The sequence below is a fragment of the Vanessa cardui genome, chromosome 5, assembly GCF_905220365.1.
Source record: "Vanessa cardui chromosome 5, ilVanCard2.1, whole genome shotgun sequence".
In the NCBI taxonomy this organism is placed as follows: Eukaryota; Metazoa; Arthropoda; class Insecta; order Lepidoptera; family Nymphalidae; genus Vanessa; species Vanessa cardui.
This window is the reverse complement of record NC_061127.1, coordinates 12,207,590-12,226,149: the sequence shown is the minus strand read 5'-3', so window position 1 is coordinate 12,226,149 and position 18,560 is coordinate 12,207,590. Positions and strand designations below refer to the sequence as shown.

General features: G+C 30.9%; 1 protein-coding gene across 2 annotated transcripts in view; it reads right to left on the bottom strand.

Moving 5' to 3' along the window:
• LOC124529668 overlaps positions 1 to 18,189 on the bottom strand; it is a 44,925-nt gene extending 26,736 nt beyond the window's left edge. For both annotated transcript variants that reach the window (XM_047103509.1, XM_047103510.1), the window contains exon 1: positions 17,776 to 18,189. In XM_047103509.1, the coding sequence (XP_046959465.1) occupies positions 17,776 to 17,901 (126 nt within the window). In that variant the 5' untranslated portion in view covers positions 17,902 to 18,189. The remainder of the gene's footprint in view (positions 1 to 17,775) is intronic.
• Between the last annotated feature and the right edge of the window lie 371 nt (positions 18,190 to 18,560).

Sequence of the window (18,560 nt, the reverse complement as noted above, 5' to 3'; positions counted from 1 at the left end):
GTCTTAGTTATGTTTCATATTAAAAGAAACACAAATGTTTCCTTCACAAATAATAATAATGCATTAAACTAAACAACTATTCATCTTATTTTAACAACGTCAACAAGACATCACCTTTTATTATACATATTTATGTATGTACAGTAAGAAACCAATTTAGTATTTATATATATTTTAAATAAATTATAAATGAGTGTGCTTATGTAATAAAATATTGCAGACACGATGCAGAATGATAAAACACGGTAATAGGAAACGTAACGTCTCAATTTCTCAAGTATATAATTAATCTGTTCCAATAAATCTAATTGATATAACTCAATCGATTCGAAATTTGAATTAAACTAATCAGAGATGAAATAGCGTAGGCACGTAAACATTAACCAATAGTTAAGGATGAACCACCAATGAAAATTTTCATTTGCTTCCATTTTTAAATCCGCCACTTGCGTTCACCACCCCGCGTTACAAGGAGGTGGAATAACAATTTGACAATCAATAAATAATTTTAATGCTTCTGTATTGAATCAAAGAGATTTTGGTGTGGTATTTTTATGCAAGTCCATCTGGTTAGGAACCCGCTGATTATGTATTCTACTAAGCTGAGCTGATTTCTAAGCCATAATACTTAATATTTTTAAGTTCCGAACATAGGGGATACGACGTATTATTGCCCCAGGTTGGTGACGCATTGGTGATTAATAAAGGTCAGGAATGATAAATATTTTTCGTACACTACAAATATCGATGGGCCTTGGTGACTACCTACTCAGATGGCCCATTGCCATTCCGCCAACCTCTACAAAATCTTCAAAGAAAAAGCTCTAAACCAGCAAGGGAACATGCTTAACTTTTCCTAAATTGAAACTAACCTAACTAATTAACTGACACTATAATTTGTCTAATATTTGAAGAACATAATCAACAAGAAATAAATAACTTAATTAGAGTGCATGTGCAACAGTTATATATCAAATTTATTTCATAAAAATCACTTTCATCATTTGTATCATAACTTAAGTACGTCAATATATATGAAAATAATTGTTATTATAAATTATAATTAAGTTAGAATGTCAATGTTGGCAACAGGTAAGCAACATTAACATTTTAAAACGACTAATTTCGAAAAGTAGAACAATTATAACGCGAAAAGGTAAGGGAAGTGACTGTATTTTTATTTAAAGTTGATAAATTCAATAATTTACATATGTAATTAAATACAGAATAAAACTTGTTTTTTTAACACTACAAAAGAATCTTATTATACATACTTGGTCTTGAAAATATGATATTTGTAAATATATAGTGTTATATTATAATGAATTCAATTCACTTATATCTAAATATGAGCAAAGATTATTTCGTTAATGTGTTGTCTTAAAAACTAGATAATATTTCCTAACTATTATCTATCATAATTTAATAATAAAATTAAAAAATCAACCAATGGTTTGTTTGACCAGACAACTGCTTCTATTGAGCAGTATAATAATAACAATTTAAGACCATATATTTTGGAACATGTTCCAAGTAATTTAAATTAAGTTCTAAGACAATAGAGGTAGTCTCTGGCAACGATAATAATTCTAACTATAATTGTAAAAAAAATAGTTACTATAGAAGCCAATAAAAATAATAAGAAAGTAAATAACAAAAATATTGTAAATCTGGTGCACCAAAATATTCAAGGAATGTTAGGGAAAGACTTAGAAATTGAATTATTTTTGACCTGTAATGGCATTGATATTTTGTGTTTAACTGAACATTGGCTTCTAAATTATCAGGTTATGTTTAACTTTAGTGGGCACCAGATTGCTAGTCTGTTCAGTAGAAATAAAGCTATACGTGGTGGCTCTTTAATACTCCTGTGTAAAAATATAAAATTTAAAGAACGTAAAGATATTGTGAGCCTTTCTATTGAGCAAACTATAGAAATAGCCTGTGCAGAGCTTGAGCGTGTCATTGTTGTATGCGTATACAGGCCCCCTAGTGGATTATATGAATTGTTTGAAAATATATTGGACAATGTTCTATCTAAGTTATCTGGATCTAATAAAGAAATTATTGTTTGTGGAGATTTTAATATAAATTTATTGCATAATTCAACCACAAGTATTAGATTCAGATCTTTGTTAAGTTCATATAATCTGGTAAATCTGTTCTTAGAACCAACTAGAATAACAGATTCCACAGCAACTTGCATTGATAACATATTTGCTACCTATATTCCACAAAACAAAATTATTATTAATAACCTAAGTTCAGATCATTGTGGACAACAAGCCTTATTTAATTTTCATGTTAAAAAAATAAGTACTTCTGAAAAGATAATGTTTGTTCCTTTGACCGCAAGTCGTATTGAGAAGTTTAGAAGTAATATTATGGCTAATCTCCCTCACATACATTTCAGTGATAATCCCAATGTATTATATAACAATCTATTTAAATTAATTAAAAACAGTTTTAAATCAATATTCACTTCTAAAACAGTTAATACAAAAAACTTTTTAAAATTCAGTGATTGGGCGACTATTGGAATTCATAAAAGTAGGCAACGAATGTATGAGCTTTACAATGAAAGAACGTACAATCATAGTGCCACTTTTGCCAATTATGTAAGTAACTATTCTAAATTATTTAAAAAAGTGTGCTTTTTGGCAAAATCTTTAACTATAAAAAATAAAATTAAGAATGCACATAACAAGATAAAAATGACTTGGAAAATTATTAATTGTGAAACTGGTAGAGTTGGCAGTTGCAACTCCGAATTGAGCCTGAATTATAATAATATAGTAGTAAATAGTCAAAAGGATGTTGCTACAGTTTTTGAAAAATTTTTTGCTGACATACCAGTTTTGACAACTAAGTCACTTGTATCTTCTCCAGATGTTGCCGAGTCATTGATGAAAGAAAATGTAAGAGCTTGTAAATCTAACTTTAATTTTACCCTTGTAAACCCCAACGACATAATACGCGCCTTTAAGTCACTAGACATCAAGAAAACGGCTGATTTATGGGGTATTTCTCTAAAGGTGATAAATTCGATTATTGATGTAATTGCACCTTTTCTTGCTTTAATATTTAATAGTTGTGTCCAACGTGGTATATTTCCTGACCTGATGAAACATAGTAAAGTTATTCCAATATTTAAATCTGGTAGTTCTTCAGACCCCAATAACTATAGGCCAATTTCGATTCTACCTACCCTGAGCAAAATATTTGAGAAAATAATTCTGAATCAATTATTAGAACATTTTAACAAACATAATCTGCTTCATAGTAAACAATTTGGATTCACGAGGGGTCGCTCGACAACAGACGCTGGTATCGAGCTTATTAAGAATATCTATGAAGCCTGGGAGGAGTCACGGGATGCCTTAGGGGTTTTCTGTGACTTATCCAAAGCCTTTGATTGTGTTCAACATGAGACTCTGGTCAGGAAACTTTATCACTATGGAATTAGAGAATGTGCGCTTGACCTTCTGACTTCTTATCTTAACAATAGAATTCAGAGGGTTGACGTTAAAGGAAATAGGTCTCCTGGGGTCTCAGTTGGTATGGGGGTCCCTCAGGGATCAATTCTTGGACCTTTTCTGTTTCTCACATATATAAATGACTTGCCCTTTCTTGTTGGGAACAAACATGATATAGTATTGTTTGCTGATGATACCTCCTTAGTTTTTAAAATTAATAGAAAACAGGTACAGTACGACGACGTAAACAATGCTATAGCTGATATAGTACATTGGTTTAGCGTAAACAATCTTAGGCTTAATAATAATAAAACAAAAATTGTGAAATTTAGTACACCAAATGTACATAATGTAAAAGCCGATGTACTCATTAACGGGGAATCTATGGATCCAATTGATTCTGCTGAGTTTCTTGGCCTTACTGTTGATGCCAAGTTGCAATGGGGCCCCCATATTAACGGATTGGCGAGTAGACTGAGTTCTGCGGCATTCGCGGTCAAAAAGATTAGATTATGTACCGATGTTGATACGGCTCGCTTAGTATATTTCAGTTACTTTCACAGTATAATGTCATACGGTATTATGCTGTGGGGCAACGCAGCCGCTATCCATACTATATTTGTGCTACAGAAGAGGGCTATTCGCGCAATCTATAACCTAGGAGCTAAAGAATCGTTAAGGAATAAATTTAGAGAAATCAAGATATTGACTGTTGCTTCTCAATATATATTCTGCAATGTTATGTATGTACGAAAAAATATTAATGATTTCATGAGAAAATGTGATACTCATAGCATTGGTACAAGGAACAAACACAAACTTGTTACTCCTGTTACTCGACTACATAGAGTCAGTAACTCCTTTGTGGGGCAATGTATACGGTTTTACAACAGGATCCCAGAAAGCGTTCAAAATGCCTCTGTTGCCAAATTTAAGAAAATTATTAAGGAACGCTTGTGTGCAAAAGGTTACTATACAATTAATGAGTTTATGATCGATAGCACACCTTGGGAATGAAACGATCGCCTCCTGGCTATTTCATCTCATATTAAATTGTTTAAATAATATATGAGACAACTAAAAAAAAAAAAAAAACCCGCTGAGTGTTTTTCGCCGATTCTTCTCAGGTCAGGGTATTTTCTTTTCCGAACCGGTGGTAGTGTTTCAATTGACCATCAATAAGAAAGTGTAATGCTTCAATATTGAATAAAGTTATTTGAGTTTGAGTTTGAGTTTAACCCACTTATTTCACTTACACGCTCACAATCTGTCGGTGCCTTTATTTAGTGACCGCCTAAAACTATGTTAAACAAAAAAAAAGTTGTAGTACGATAGAACGCAATTACAGAAATAACATGCGGTCGACCGCTTTTATTTTACAAGCTTTGTTTATTTGTTTGAATCAAATAAAGACTTCTTGAAGTATATTTTCCTCTAATCCCATTCAATTGAAATTTTCCATGTTCGTTTAAATCGAAATCTATGATCTGATAAGATACAGACAGTGAAAGCCTTTGAAGGCCTTATAATATCGATCTTATATTTAAAGTAGTTTTAAAAATTAATTTATTGCAGACTTAAGAATAGAATACACTTATTTACTTTCCTTGTATTTGTTTGAGATCAATTTACGAATAACAATAACATTGTCGACGCCGGAATTCCGTCAGATAGCTTTGTCATCGGTATTTGTGGAACGTAACAACAGGCATTAGCCGTGAGAAACAGGTAATGATACGAACGATTAGAAATTCTAGCAAATTCTATCGTCAGCTGGTAATTTTCGTTTAATCAAACGGTGCCTTGTTTTAATGACTTATGACTAATAGGAATATAATTCTCTTATTTACTTCATTAAATTACCATCAACAGTTATTACTATTTCAATAACACGTAAGAATCACTTTAAAATAACACATAGAATACTTTGACTTTCTCCTAAATTGATTTGTTTAGTTTTGAACGAATTAATCAAAAAAACGATTATTTTATAGTTTGACTTTCTTAAAATATATTAATTCGGTTTGGTTATCACACGATTTCAAGTTAGCAGTTGTCACGATCAGTAAACACACGTATTATGTACGCTATCGCAGCTTTTACTCGGAAAAGAAAGTGGCGGGCACGCGGCGACAGGTAGTCGACAGCGCAAGTTCGAGTTTTAAATTATTCAATTTTTCAATATTGTGACCCGCCCTGACATCGTCTTGCGAAAAAAGGTCAACGCAGGTTAAGGCCCTAAGTGATATGATAAAGGAACGTACAAATTGCAAAAGTAAACACCTACATATATTTACGAATATTAATGAAATTTAGTAAAAGCAAGCTTGAATTCCAAAGAGGAAGATAGACTACTTGTTTTGCATGACGCCCAACTAGTATATGATACAGACATTCATTTATTTAACTATAGGTACATCATCATCATATATTATATCATATATTATATCATCATTATATATTAAAATAATTAATGATTTAGCGTAAACAGTTTTGACTGTACATATAACTTCATACTAAAAAAGTTTTTTTTAGTTTAAGCTAAGAGTGTTTGTCTTTAGTACTCCAGGACATATAAATATGAACATAAATATTTGTAACTGAAAATACGTGTTGCATTGAAAACATACTCGTATAATTTACATTTTTTTAATCGGCTTGCCGCAATGGTTAGTTCTTGTAGACTCATAATAGTTGATTCTTAGCATTTTTAAGTCGTTTAAAACCGGTACAGCTTGACGATCCCTTAGTCTTGAGGCGTATAAAGATGCTTCGTAGAAATATTTATACATAATACTACACATATAAGCTTTGGCGGTTTATTGAACAGCAAAGAGCGATATTATTTATACATTCTGGTTGAACATGTTATACACACGAAGACCAAAGGCTGTTGATAACAAAAAAGGTATTAATATAAATCTATACTATAGTCTTAAATTTTATATTGATATAAGAACAAAGTATTGAATATGAATTTATCAGTGATAACATTTTTAGATTCATACTTAATATATATTGGCAGTAGCGATTATTTAAACATAATATTTTTGGTTTTGGCAAATTATTAAGACTTTTGAATATTTATATAACCTTTACTCGATGCATTGAATTTATTTATAGCATTTGATGGGAAAGTTTTTTTGTAAATACATTTATAAGTTCATTGTGTATTTAACTAATTAGTGTGTATTAATAAACATTCATTAACCTCACTGCTTATTTAAAATTCTTCAAACCAAGGACTGTCCGATAGAGATCGCTATCGCTGTCGTAGAAACCAACTTTAATTGTGTTTGTTGATTTACAATAAGCTAATAAACAATTATTTATTTACTAAGAGTCTGCAAATGTATATACATTTAAATTTAAATGAAAAGTAATCAAAGTAAGTAATCATGTCCTAAAATTACAACCATGCGAAGAAATACAATCTTAATTATAGTGCTGAAATCAATTTCATCACATTTGTATCGATAAATAATTATCGATTCCCACGAGTACGCATCTATTCGTAGTGTAACGTAAGAGTAAGACTAACCCTTGTTATAGTGATGTTTTTTGTTGTATATAAATTGTCGACAGTGATCAGCCATCCGAGCGCGACGTTCCTTCAACTCGAGTTCATCGCTCGTCGTTTTTACAATGATTCGTATTGAAATAAATGCTGAGAATAAATACTAATGCAGGCCTTTGCGGCAAAGGTACTACGTACTAATAGTACATGAGTGAAATATTGAAATGTAAACTAGTAAATTAATTTAATCTCAAAACAGACTTTTTTTTTATTTAATCTTCAAAATTGCTTCACATCGTTTTTTTTTGTTTTTTTTTTTTTTTTTTTATTACGAGCTCAAGGCTATCCAGTTTAATTTTTTTATTTCAAATTTAATTTTAATACGATACGAATACGATGTTGTAAAAACAGCCACCTTAAACATGAAAACAATAATATCTTCTTACTTAATCTTTCGAGCAGTCTATTGACTTTAACAATAAAATAAATGCGAACATAAAAAATACTGTAAAACTAACAGCTCGTTAATTTAACGTCAGTCTGCCAGTCACTTTGATTAAAGTCACATCTGGATGTTGAAACAGCACACGCAAACGTATATTATTTATTAAGATAGGAAATAGATGACATTTAAAAAAGTAATCCCAACTTATCGTACGTGCCACTCGCTAAGTTACTGAAACGCCTCTCGTTGGCATCTGATCGTCGTAATTTAGATAAAAAACTTTTCCTCGTCTCTTGATGTGGAAGCGACGTTACTCGTATCATTGTACTTTAATTTATTTATTAATGCTTTATTAAACATAAAATAATATGCATCTTATTTAACAGATATGGAATATTAAAAGTATATGGTGTTTATTTGAAACTTATAGATTATTATTTTAGTAGTAATTCTGGTTGACACAATATCAAACTATTGCAGCTTGATCCACGTATTTTAAAAAATAAAAATCGCAATTCACTGATCTACTTTTATTTCTTTAATTCAACCAATCAAAATATATTTAATTCACCGAAATAAATTCGAATTCTTAAGATATTTTTTAAATAAAAATTAGAAGAGTAATATTGATAGGAAAACAAAATACAGCTACTGTTTAGTATACTATCCATTAAATAGTCGCATCATTAATGACTTGAAAACGTCAGAATCAGACTTTCGCCTACGTCGTACGCAATTAAAACTGCCTGACTGACCATTGTCTACCGAACTTTCGCTCGAACTCACACGTCTGACGGACGTTTACGTTCATCAAATATTTGGGTACGGCGTGAATGAATTCTTTAATCAAGACTGTCACTAACTGATGTTTGGCAATGACAGTTATGAATATAATAAACGGTTAGTCTTGAGTTCTGTTGGAGCGGGACGTAATGATAATTTACTATTATAAGTTATCATTGCCTCTTGCTCGAATGGCGGTCAAGTTACGTTTCGCAAAGTATTGTTTGCTGGTGAAAAATTACCCCTTGTCAAAAATTTGTAATAAATAAAAAAAATAACTTACAAACTTGAGTATCGAAATTCGAAATGTTCAATTTTAAGACATATAAAAATATAATATTAGAAAATTATGATATATAAGGTCAATTATTAGTATAAGTAAAATGTAAATATAATATTGCTATTTTCTAAATAACTTATTGAAGGACTTTATCATTGAAGTTTGATATAATGGTGATAATTCGCAACTCATGAAAATCAAAATTAGATCCCGTTGATATCTTTTGTACTGGAACATTGTAGTTCGCCAAAATAATTTCTTCTACAAACAAAAATATAAAGCTCGTAATATGAAAAGTAATAAAAACAAAAACGCAATAAAAACCTTTGGAACGTGATCGTTCGACGTAAGATAAAAAAACTCTTTGTTCTCGCAACCCTTTTTTTTATATTATATCCTATACAATTTTAACGTAGGGTCATATTTACGAAACCAGGTTTCATTACTCTTCACTAATTTCGCCGTAATACATGGCCTTGAACAGGGACACGGGGAAACGAACAATAGTTTTCAAAAATGTATTGTATTTGTCCATAAAAATATTAATTAATTTACAAATTTTACCAGTATAAGCTCTTAAATGTATTGACATCTTTAATGGAGTTAACGATTTTTTCAAGGTTTAGTAATCGGGAAAGTAATTCAAAAACAAGTTTCAAAACGTCAAGTAATCTTAAAATGTAAGGAAAGACTATCCTTCAATTATAATGACGATTTTCATTGTATGGAATTCGAACATTAAAACGCCAACGCTGCTTTTATAGTTTGCAGCTTGCAACTGTATGCGTTTGAGCACGTAGGAATGTTGTTCAGATTATTCTATGACATATCTACGATTGTATCATAGCGTTGTAGTCATTTCTTTGTTTTATAAATCAGCATTATTCAATACAACATTAACTACTTACAAGAAATATCGTGAATAAATAATAAAAAACTAAATAAATATTATTTAGCATTTACTATTCAAGAAACTCTTTTAAAATTTAAATTGGAGTTTTATAAAAAGTTTACGCTTAAATTGTACGCGTCATGTGGTTTCAGACCGACGTTTTAACCTGTATCGGAACAATGGCCCGGGGTCGAGTACGCGCTGCGCGTGCGCATGGGACTCGTCCCGATCACCTTGCAATGCCGACGTTCTTCCTCTACGCACACATACGTGCTCATAACTCACACAACTCAACATACCACTATTAGACTAACCGTCCATCACACATAGCTTCATAATCATTACAAATATTTTACTAGCTTTTGAATATCGTTGCGTGACTTAAATGTTTCTCTTGTTGACCTTAATAAAGAGCTTATGATTATATTATATATATAATAAAATTAAAAATAGCTAGTACGGAAGGGGTCTTGGCGAATATTTGTGGATGGTGAGCTTTATGGTCAAGGTACCGGGTTCAAAAACCCTTAAGTATTGTACATGTCGGATAAATAATATGGTTAAAAATGCTAACTGCAAAATGTAATAATTTTATTAAAGCAGCACATTCAATGCAGTGTGTCTTTATATAATACTAGCTTCCTTACATTGTATTTAGATTAGACTAGTCTGTAATAAGCGTTGCACAAGTCAAGGAAAAAATGTATTTAACAACGTTATAAATTAACAATTGTACTATACTTGGTGGTAGGGCTTCGTGTAAGCCCACCTGGGTAGATATCACGCACTCATCAGATATTCTGCCGCCAAACAGCTATATTTAGTATTACTGTTTTCCGTTTTGAAAAATAAGTTAAACTATGTAACTACAGGCAAAAGGGATATAACAACTTAGTTTGGCGATGTTAGGAATGATTAATATTTCTTATAGCGCTTTTATTTATACATAATGAAAAATATTTAGTATTCCTTTGTTACAGTTTCACATATTAATTGCTCATTGTCAAAATGTGACATTTCTCGTTATCAGTGACACAGACACATGACAAAAGACTATAGCTACCCCCCCTCTCTGCACACACGGAAGAAGTTGTACCAGAAAAGTAATATAAAACCTTTATAAGTATGTTTTTATTTTGAACATTGAACGAAGAAAAAAAAACAAATAGGAGCGATATTTTTGTTGTATTTTAGTTTATATGTAATTTTTAATTTAACGCGGTAAAAACGAATATAACTCGTATCAATATTTAAGTCCAGGCAGTACGTTAGTAAATGATTACTTGTAAACGGAGCTGTTACAACACCCCTTTGGTGGGGTAAAAATAGAAACCACCTGTGGTTCGAGGCCGAGAAACGTCTTGTTGATATTTAATCTATAAAAACATATGAATGTAGACTCGTAGAAACAGCGGAAACTAAAACCTTCATGATAAAAATAATAAATATAAATTATTTGTAAAATAATCATTATATATTTCAAATAATTTATATTTATTATTTTTAATGTAAAAACACTAGTCGTGAAGCTATTGATATATAATAATTAGTTTTTATAATTTAGTTATAACACGTCGTTAAATTATTGTTTAAGAAATATATGTGTTATGTAATCGCATATATATTGCATTTATATATGCATATACACGACAAACCTCGGCCTTGGTTGTCTCACAACAACAATATCGTGTCAGATAAAATGACAAAATTTCACTTTGCGAATGGTCACGCTATAATTGTAATCGAAAGTTCTCTGAAGTGTATGTTAATCGATGATAAAATAATTACACTTACTTTTCAGTTAATTTTACCTTCACGTGTAAATGTTATGTAAGCATAGAAAATGAGGATCTTCAATTTAGTATCCAGTATATTAGTGAGGACCCTATCCTAAAAATTGTTGCTGACTCAATAAACTGCACGCTTTACTTTAATGCAATAACTATGTATGTGAGAAAAGTCAAATTTAAAGTAGCTATCAGTAGTATGTAAGGAAAATTAATGCATATTTTTTATCACCATTAAATTTATTGTATATATTATTTTGATTAACATTATTACAGAGGATGAAAAAGTGCGTTTATAACGTATATTTATATTTACTTTTAATTTAACTTTTTGCGTTTTATACACTGTTTAACTGTATATACTGTAATATTTATTATTATAAAATTGAATAATGTTCTACAAATAATAATATCATACGATTTAATCTATCTTTTTAATTATCCTAAAATAAATAGCAGCTTTAAATTACGAAAGTGCTCCGAAATATTGTGAGCGAACAATCATGGGAGAGTAATGTGCGAATACAGAGATTAGTTCACGGTGTGGCAAGAATCCGTTAGCTCTTCTAAGCTTATTATGTATCGTGACTTTACCTTGCAAGAAGTCATTGTATCGTAATTATAAAAAAACTACATAGTAGTCTCTCGCGGCTTTGCTGGCGTTTTAGAGTATTGGTTGTCATGTGTTAGGCAAAAAAGTCCTTTCTTGAAGTTCATGTTTGCTCCATACCAAATTTAATCAAATTCGTTTCAGCGGATTGGTAGTGAAAGAAGGGCAGACAGACAGGAGTTACTTTATAATATTAATATAAATAATATATATAACTTAATTTTATAAAAACAACCATCAAGAAAGTCACTTATTACTCTTATGAGTCAAGTATATTAATTTAAAATTAATTCAAATATCTTGTATGGAAATTAGCGTGTACAAATTTCATCGTGTTTAAATAATTTCATAGAATGCGTAACCCGAATTGAACTGAAAGAAATAAGTCAAACCATTGTATAAATTTAATTAGAAATTGTTTGCAAGTAATTTTTACAAGCTCTATCAAAGACTACTAATACTGATTAGATCTGTCTCCACTTTTTCTTGCATCTGCGAAAGTGATTTAAAACGGGACGGAAGTTTTTAACAGGAAGTGAAGGAAGCGCGCGCTATTTAAACCGTCCAATGAGCGCGCGCGATGACTCTGAGTGAGCGGTCAGTAAATGTTGCTTGTATTTTGAAGGTGAGACGTCAGAGATTACACATATTATACGAATAATTAAAGGTTCCATCGTTTTTTTGTTTTACAAACCTTTAACATTTAAATGGTTAACTTAAAATGATTACAAACTGTATAGAGAGCCAAAAGTTTCACAAAGATCCGCACTAATGTAGTTGATTAGACGTTGCACAATGTATCCTCAATTTGGCGCTAAATTGGCTAGCAGGATTGATACGTTAGTGATTTGAAATTCATTTCTTAAAACGATCTTCTTTGCACTTTTTTTTTTAGCAAATGCACGAGTGAGGGACTGCGGTTTGCGGGAAGTTCGTAAGTCTATCTTTGGCTATCTACTGAGCCAAAATGCATTTGTTTCAGCGCTCAGGCTAGGCCCAACACATGCAGTTTAAGCGAAGATTGGTTCAAACTAACTAGCAACGGGGAGCGTCACTAAATGTTCGCGTGCTTATTTTGTTTCATATAATTAATCTCGTGCCTGACGGTGTAAAAAACATAGTGAGGAAACCTGGAATGCAACAGGTGTATTCATCCCTTAGTGGACCCATTTAGTAAGTTATAATCATGCTCAAAACAGGAAAAACAGGAAATACCAATTTACTTGCATAAAGTCCCACAAACGAAAAATTCAATGAATAATAAACATTGAATGGTAATAAATGAGCGACGTCTACGTTAGCAACCAGTTTGTTTCGAAACTGAATTCAAGTGACCCTATTATAGCGAAGTGCAGCATGATTACACAAATTAGCGACTTTCGTAACCTGCAAGCAATATATCATATTGGTGAGAAAGTATAGTATCATTTTTACTGCACTTTTTATGTCCGATTCCAACAACTAACCTAGTCTCTATAAATTTACAAGTATCATTCGGATTTTTTCATGTACCGATTGTTTTGAAATTAAGTGTATTTTGATATTACCAATATCTGACTGATTTATATGTTACGTTGATTAGTTACTAGTTGTTTTATAAGGCCGCCGCGATGTCATAGGATCAAAGAGATTTTCTAGTCAGAAATTATCTGCTGAAAGGCGGCCCGGGAGGTACCAGTGTTGACACTCTTGTGTCTCGGTAAGCCGTTATATATTCAATATTGTGTCAACAAGTATCTAATCAATGTGTTATTACTCCTAAATTCTAAACTTATACTAAATTTTGTAGTATGTCAATTTTTACATAATTCCTTACTCCAGATGGTCAGCGAAATACCTCATCGGATAACTTATCATCAAAATGAAATATATGAAAATAATCAATATCAGAATCTCATCTCATACACGTACAAGCAATCATCATAGAACGATAATGAAAAATAGTATCGATCGATTAGAACATCTGCTCTAAGATATCTATTCTTATCTATTAATATCTAACTTAGTGAAAACCAATATCATTTAGATTTACAAAGCAATAAATATGTACCTAATACATGCCTCACGATAGCCCTAACAAGCACATTTCTGCATTGAATAAAACGTCCTTACGTCATTCATTCAAACAAAAACCTTAAACTAAACGAACAAGAAAACAATACAAGCAATAGTCTATATTACATTCGTGCACCGGAATAAATAAAAATTAGTACTAAAAAGTATTTCACTTTTTATGACATTACAATATTAAGATTACCTAACACGAACATATTTAACTTGATCTTTGCTCACTGGGTTTACCTATTGCCTGAATTCTGCTATAAAAATATACTCCCTTAGAAATACAATTTCTATACGAGTCCACTTGGTAACTCGTGAAATGTTAACAATCAACATACGATGATATAATATATTTTGATACGCGTATCCTATAAACTTTATAATTACTGTAGTTAACGTCTCATATTCATATTTCACGCTCGTGTTATGTGGTGAGTTTCGAATTTCTTTTGTAACACCTCTACGTACTTGATTTATTGACATTTTTATTCGTTTTTATAATAAAAATACAAGTACACTGCTTTAGTTGCTTCTTGTGTATATTTAAAGTGAAAAAGATGTTTCCGTAGTTTTTTGCATTATGTACGTGATGTGTTAGAACATCAAGAAAGCGGAATGGAATAAACACTGCAGTCGTAAGTCGTGAGAAGTGGGCGCGCACAAGAAAGCAGGTTGATGCCGTATAATTGTCATTGTTAACTTCTACACATTTCAAAATGTCGCTGTATCTTTGTAATCCTTACGACAATCTTGTATTGCTTTACTAACTCCGATCAATTTTAAGGGTTGTGGATTATTCACAATTAACAAAGTTTGAAGTTACTGCTCCTCTTCCTGAACGCGTCCCGTGAAGATCCTTGTTAACATACAACTTACCTCAATAAATGGATATAGATATGCAAAAATAAACCATTAAAATCGGATTAATAATTCCCGAGGTCAGCTCGTTCATCAGTACCACCTCCATGGATAAAAATTATCTTGCAAATCTAAATCTAGCCCCATATTTTACCACACATTTGTTACCAATTGAATCGAGTAATTAAGCTTAAGTTTTGAACCATATGTATAAATAGATATCCTTTTACTTTTGAATCAAAATATAATTAACCTTGGAGAATCAAAATAGCTTAAGTCGTAAGTAGTATGTCTACTACTTAAGACTTTTCTTATCGGGCTTTAATTATTAAGTATTATTGGTTTTGATTTACAGGCGATACTGAAACTGAATGGGTTTTAAAGTCTCTGATTAATTGCATGTCACTGTTATTGCAAAATCGGTCATTGGTCAATTTGATATATTCTACGATTACTGGTTTAAGAAACTGGTTTATGTCTAAACCAAATCGAAATTCAAGTTTCAATCAGTACTATTAAAAACTGATCAAGTTCGTGTTGGACTATTTAAAATTGTGCCTTGGGCCTTTTAACACATAGAAATGTTTATAATGTGTTCAAGTGTTAAGGGATATTTCTTTTTGACGTGCATTTTTGAACGAAGCAAATAAGGATAGGTTAAATATAGCATCCGGTTACATACCAGGTAGACAGTTTAAATCTTTTTTGCTTCCCTTAACTTTAAACAACACTTTTTTACACATAATATACAAAAACTAAGGTTTGATAGTGTTTCTTTATGTCTGCGATTAAAACCGCTAGTTATTATTTTTTTCTCGTAAATGTTACGATATTATTTACAGAATAACTAAAACATACAAGTTTCGAGAACATTTACAGCATCTATTAATTAGTTTCTTATTTTTTCAACAATATAATATTGATTAATATCACAAGACCAGTTCAATTATTTATGACGTCAAAAAAACTATTCTAAATCGTCTGTTTTCACTGTTCATTATTTTATCCTTAAAGATTGTATTATATTCTTATATTTTGAAAAATTAAAAAGGGTACTATGCCTTCATGATAAAAACTTCTCCAATCATCCGAAAGTGTTCGAACAAGAAATAACTATGAAAACACAGAATTCGTCACATCTATAATCCAGACAAGGTACCGATCTCATTTTTATATTAAATGAAATTATTATTAAAACCTTTTTGCTAGATATAATTTCACTTCAATTTTAATTAATGAAATGAAGTCGAAGTTATTTAATAATTGGTAGCATGGTCAAAATGAAATTTTCTCTCGACTCTACTTTCTAAAGCGGAAAGTAGAAATTATTAAAAATTTAAATTCGTTACCATTAGAAATTCATAGGTTTGAGTTCTGACCGGATATGAGATACAAAGGAAATGATACGAGATGCATACAAGAGAGGAATAGCATCGTGTGGGGGAATATTTATCTCTAGTCTTTTTAAAAAAGATCTCGAAATCTCTTATAGCACATATATATAACAATGACTTATAGGTATTCTGTCTAACCAAACTTTTAAAATATACAATTAATCTTAACAAATAGTTCCTAATATTATTCCATTTTTCATTGGTTTGACGTCTTAATTTTTTTTTAGTTTATACTTTTTTGGTCAATGAACCAAATCTGTACGCCTATAGTGATGTTTCCTATTTTCGATATACATGCACGTTTTTATTTCCTAGTATCGTAATAACATCTCATTTACGATGTTAATAATGATTTTAAACTTAATTATATATACCTGCAACGCCAAAGTTCATTTAAACAAAAGATTTTCATTGTGAGTGCCCGATTTTTAAGATTAAAACTATGAGTAGTGTAATTCAATATTAAGATAAAGAATACCTTCAGGTAGTAAGTTACGATCGCAGGTACAAAGATGACACAGGTGGCCTTCGTAAAAAAATACGTAAGTAATAATAAGCAACAAACTTGATATTTATAATGTCCTAACCCATCATCGTCTTTCATTACCTAGGCATGACTTTTGATAAGTATTATAATAACAGGACATGTTTGCGTAATAACATAGACTTTTTCCAATCCAATTATAATGTATTTAATTACAATTTAATGCGTTTATAACTAGTATAGAATTCGGTTTAATCGTTAGACAATGACTGTACGTCTATAATTAACATTAATCTTCAATTAAATATGTACTTATATTATATATTCATATATGCGCTTTTAAAACAAATGAAATTAAAATAAAGTTTATCACTTGATCGTAAGTATTAGATTTCAAATAATTGGTTAGTATTTTTTATAACATAGGAATTAACCTCATTTTGCTTTAAATAACGTGAGTTTATGATAAACTTCTTCGTTCCGATGTTGCTTTATCTGCTCGAATGGATGCCCAGGAGTCGCTCACGGAATAGTACAGTTACCCACACATGTTCGTGCTATTAAATACGTGCATATTTATGCGTAACGTGTCTTCCGTAACGGTGCCCAGGCAAGGACTAAAAACGTGTTATACCCATCACTAATAGTGACAAAGAATGTGTGTCACGATTTTGATAATAATTTAACCAAATACATTTATTCAGTTTCGATTGATTTAAGATTAAAAACTTACTAAAATAATAATTCTTAATCTACGGTTCGAATAATATGAACAGATGTTGCGCTTAGTACAGGTTTTTCCTTGTACCTCGCAACTTCGCAGTTCGCACAATATTTTTTATTATACATCTATTTTTATTGCTACGAATCTGTATATAAGTTTGTACTACCTTCAATAGTAAGGTAGATAAGCAATTAAATATTTTATTAGTAATGAAATGTGTGAAAGACTGTTCACTATTTATGATTTTGATTAATATATTTTTTTAAGATTTAGTTCATCATGAACTTTCGTGTCTTTTAGTTTTAAGTATTTCTATTTTTTATTGATGTAGGTAGATTAATGTCAACAATGATTCAAGACAACAATAAATTTTACAGAGAAAGTTTTCGACATATTTCATCGAATATAGCTACAAAAATAAATAAGTTTTATAATAAAATTAAAATAAACAATTATATTTTTACCTGTATACTACTGCGCTTAACTTCAATGTAAAGCCAGTTGTCTGTGGAGAATGATATTGCCATTAAAGCTGCAGCCACGATTGCTGTAATGGTCGCTATAGACAAAGTTACCGCTGAGCAAGGCATTTTTACAACCTTCAAGAGACAGTAAAAGATAGAAGATATAGGGTATGTTCACACAATCACAACACTATGTTTAATCGGGAAGTTCACCTATGCAGCATTTTCGTAAACACTTAACAGGACGGGGAAGTGGGAACACGACAGCACTCTCACAATTTAATAAAACTCATATGAATGCGGTCATCGCCTGCAGCGTACCGAGTTCGCGCGCGAGACTACTTTGCCTACTTCGTTCTGTCTTGTCTTGCCTTGTCGAGTTACCGCTCTCTTGCGGATGTGAAACTTTCGAAAGCGACCTAACTCCGCCAAGTGGCGGGAATGTACATTAAAAAACTTGTTCTGTGATACCATATAAAATAATATTAAAATGAAATACACATTTTTTGCTATAAATTATTACTAACCTATTTGGCTATTTCAATTAATAAATATATAATAATTTCTTGGTATAAGTTACGAAAATATTTTGCTTTCCTTAAATTTATTAAATACTTTTATGTAGAAAAAAGTGGAAATGTTCCACTTTTTTCTTTTTTCCCTAAACACCTTTTTGGCTGTAGCCTTAACATAATCATCTTTTACAAGCTCATTTTACTTTAAAAAACTGTGTTTATAATTTTGGTTAAATTAAAAAACTAAAACATATTTTATTTATACGGATA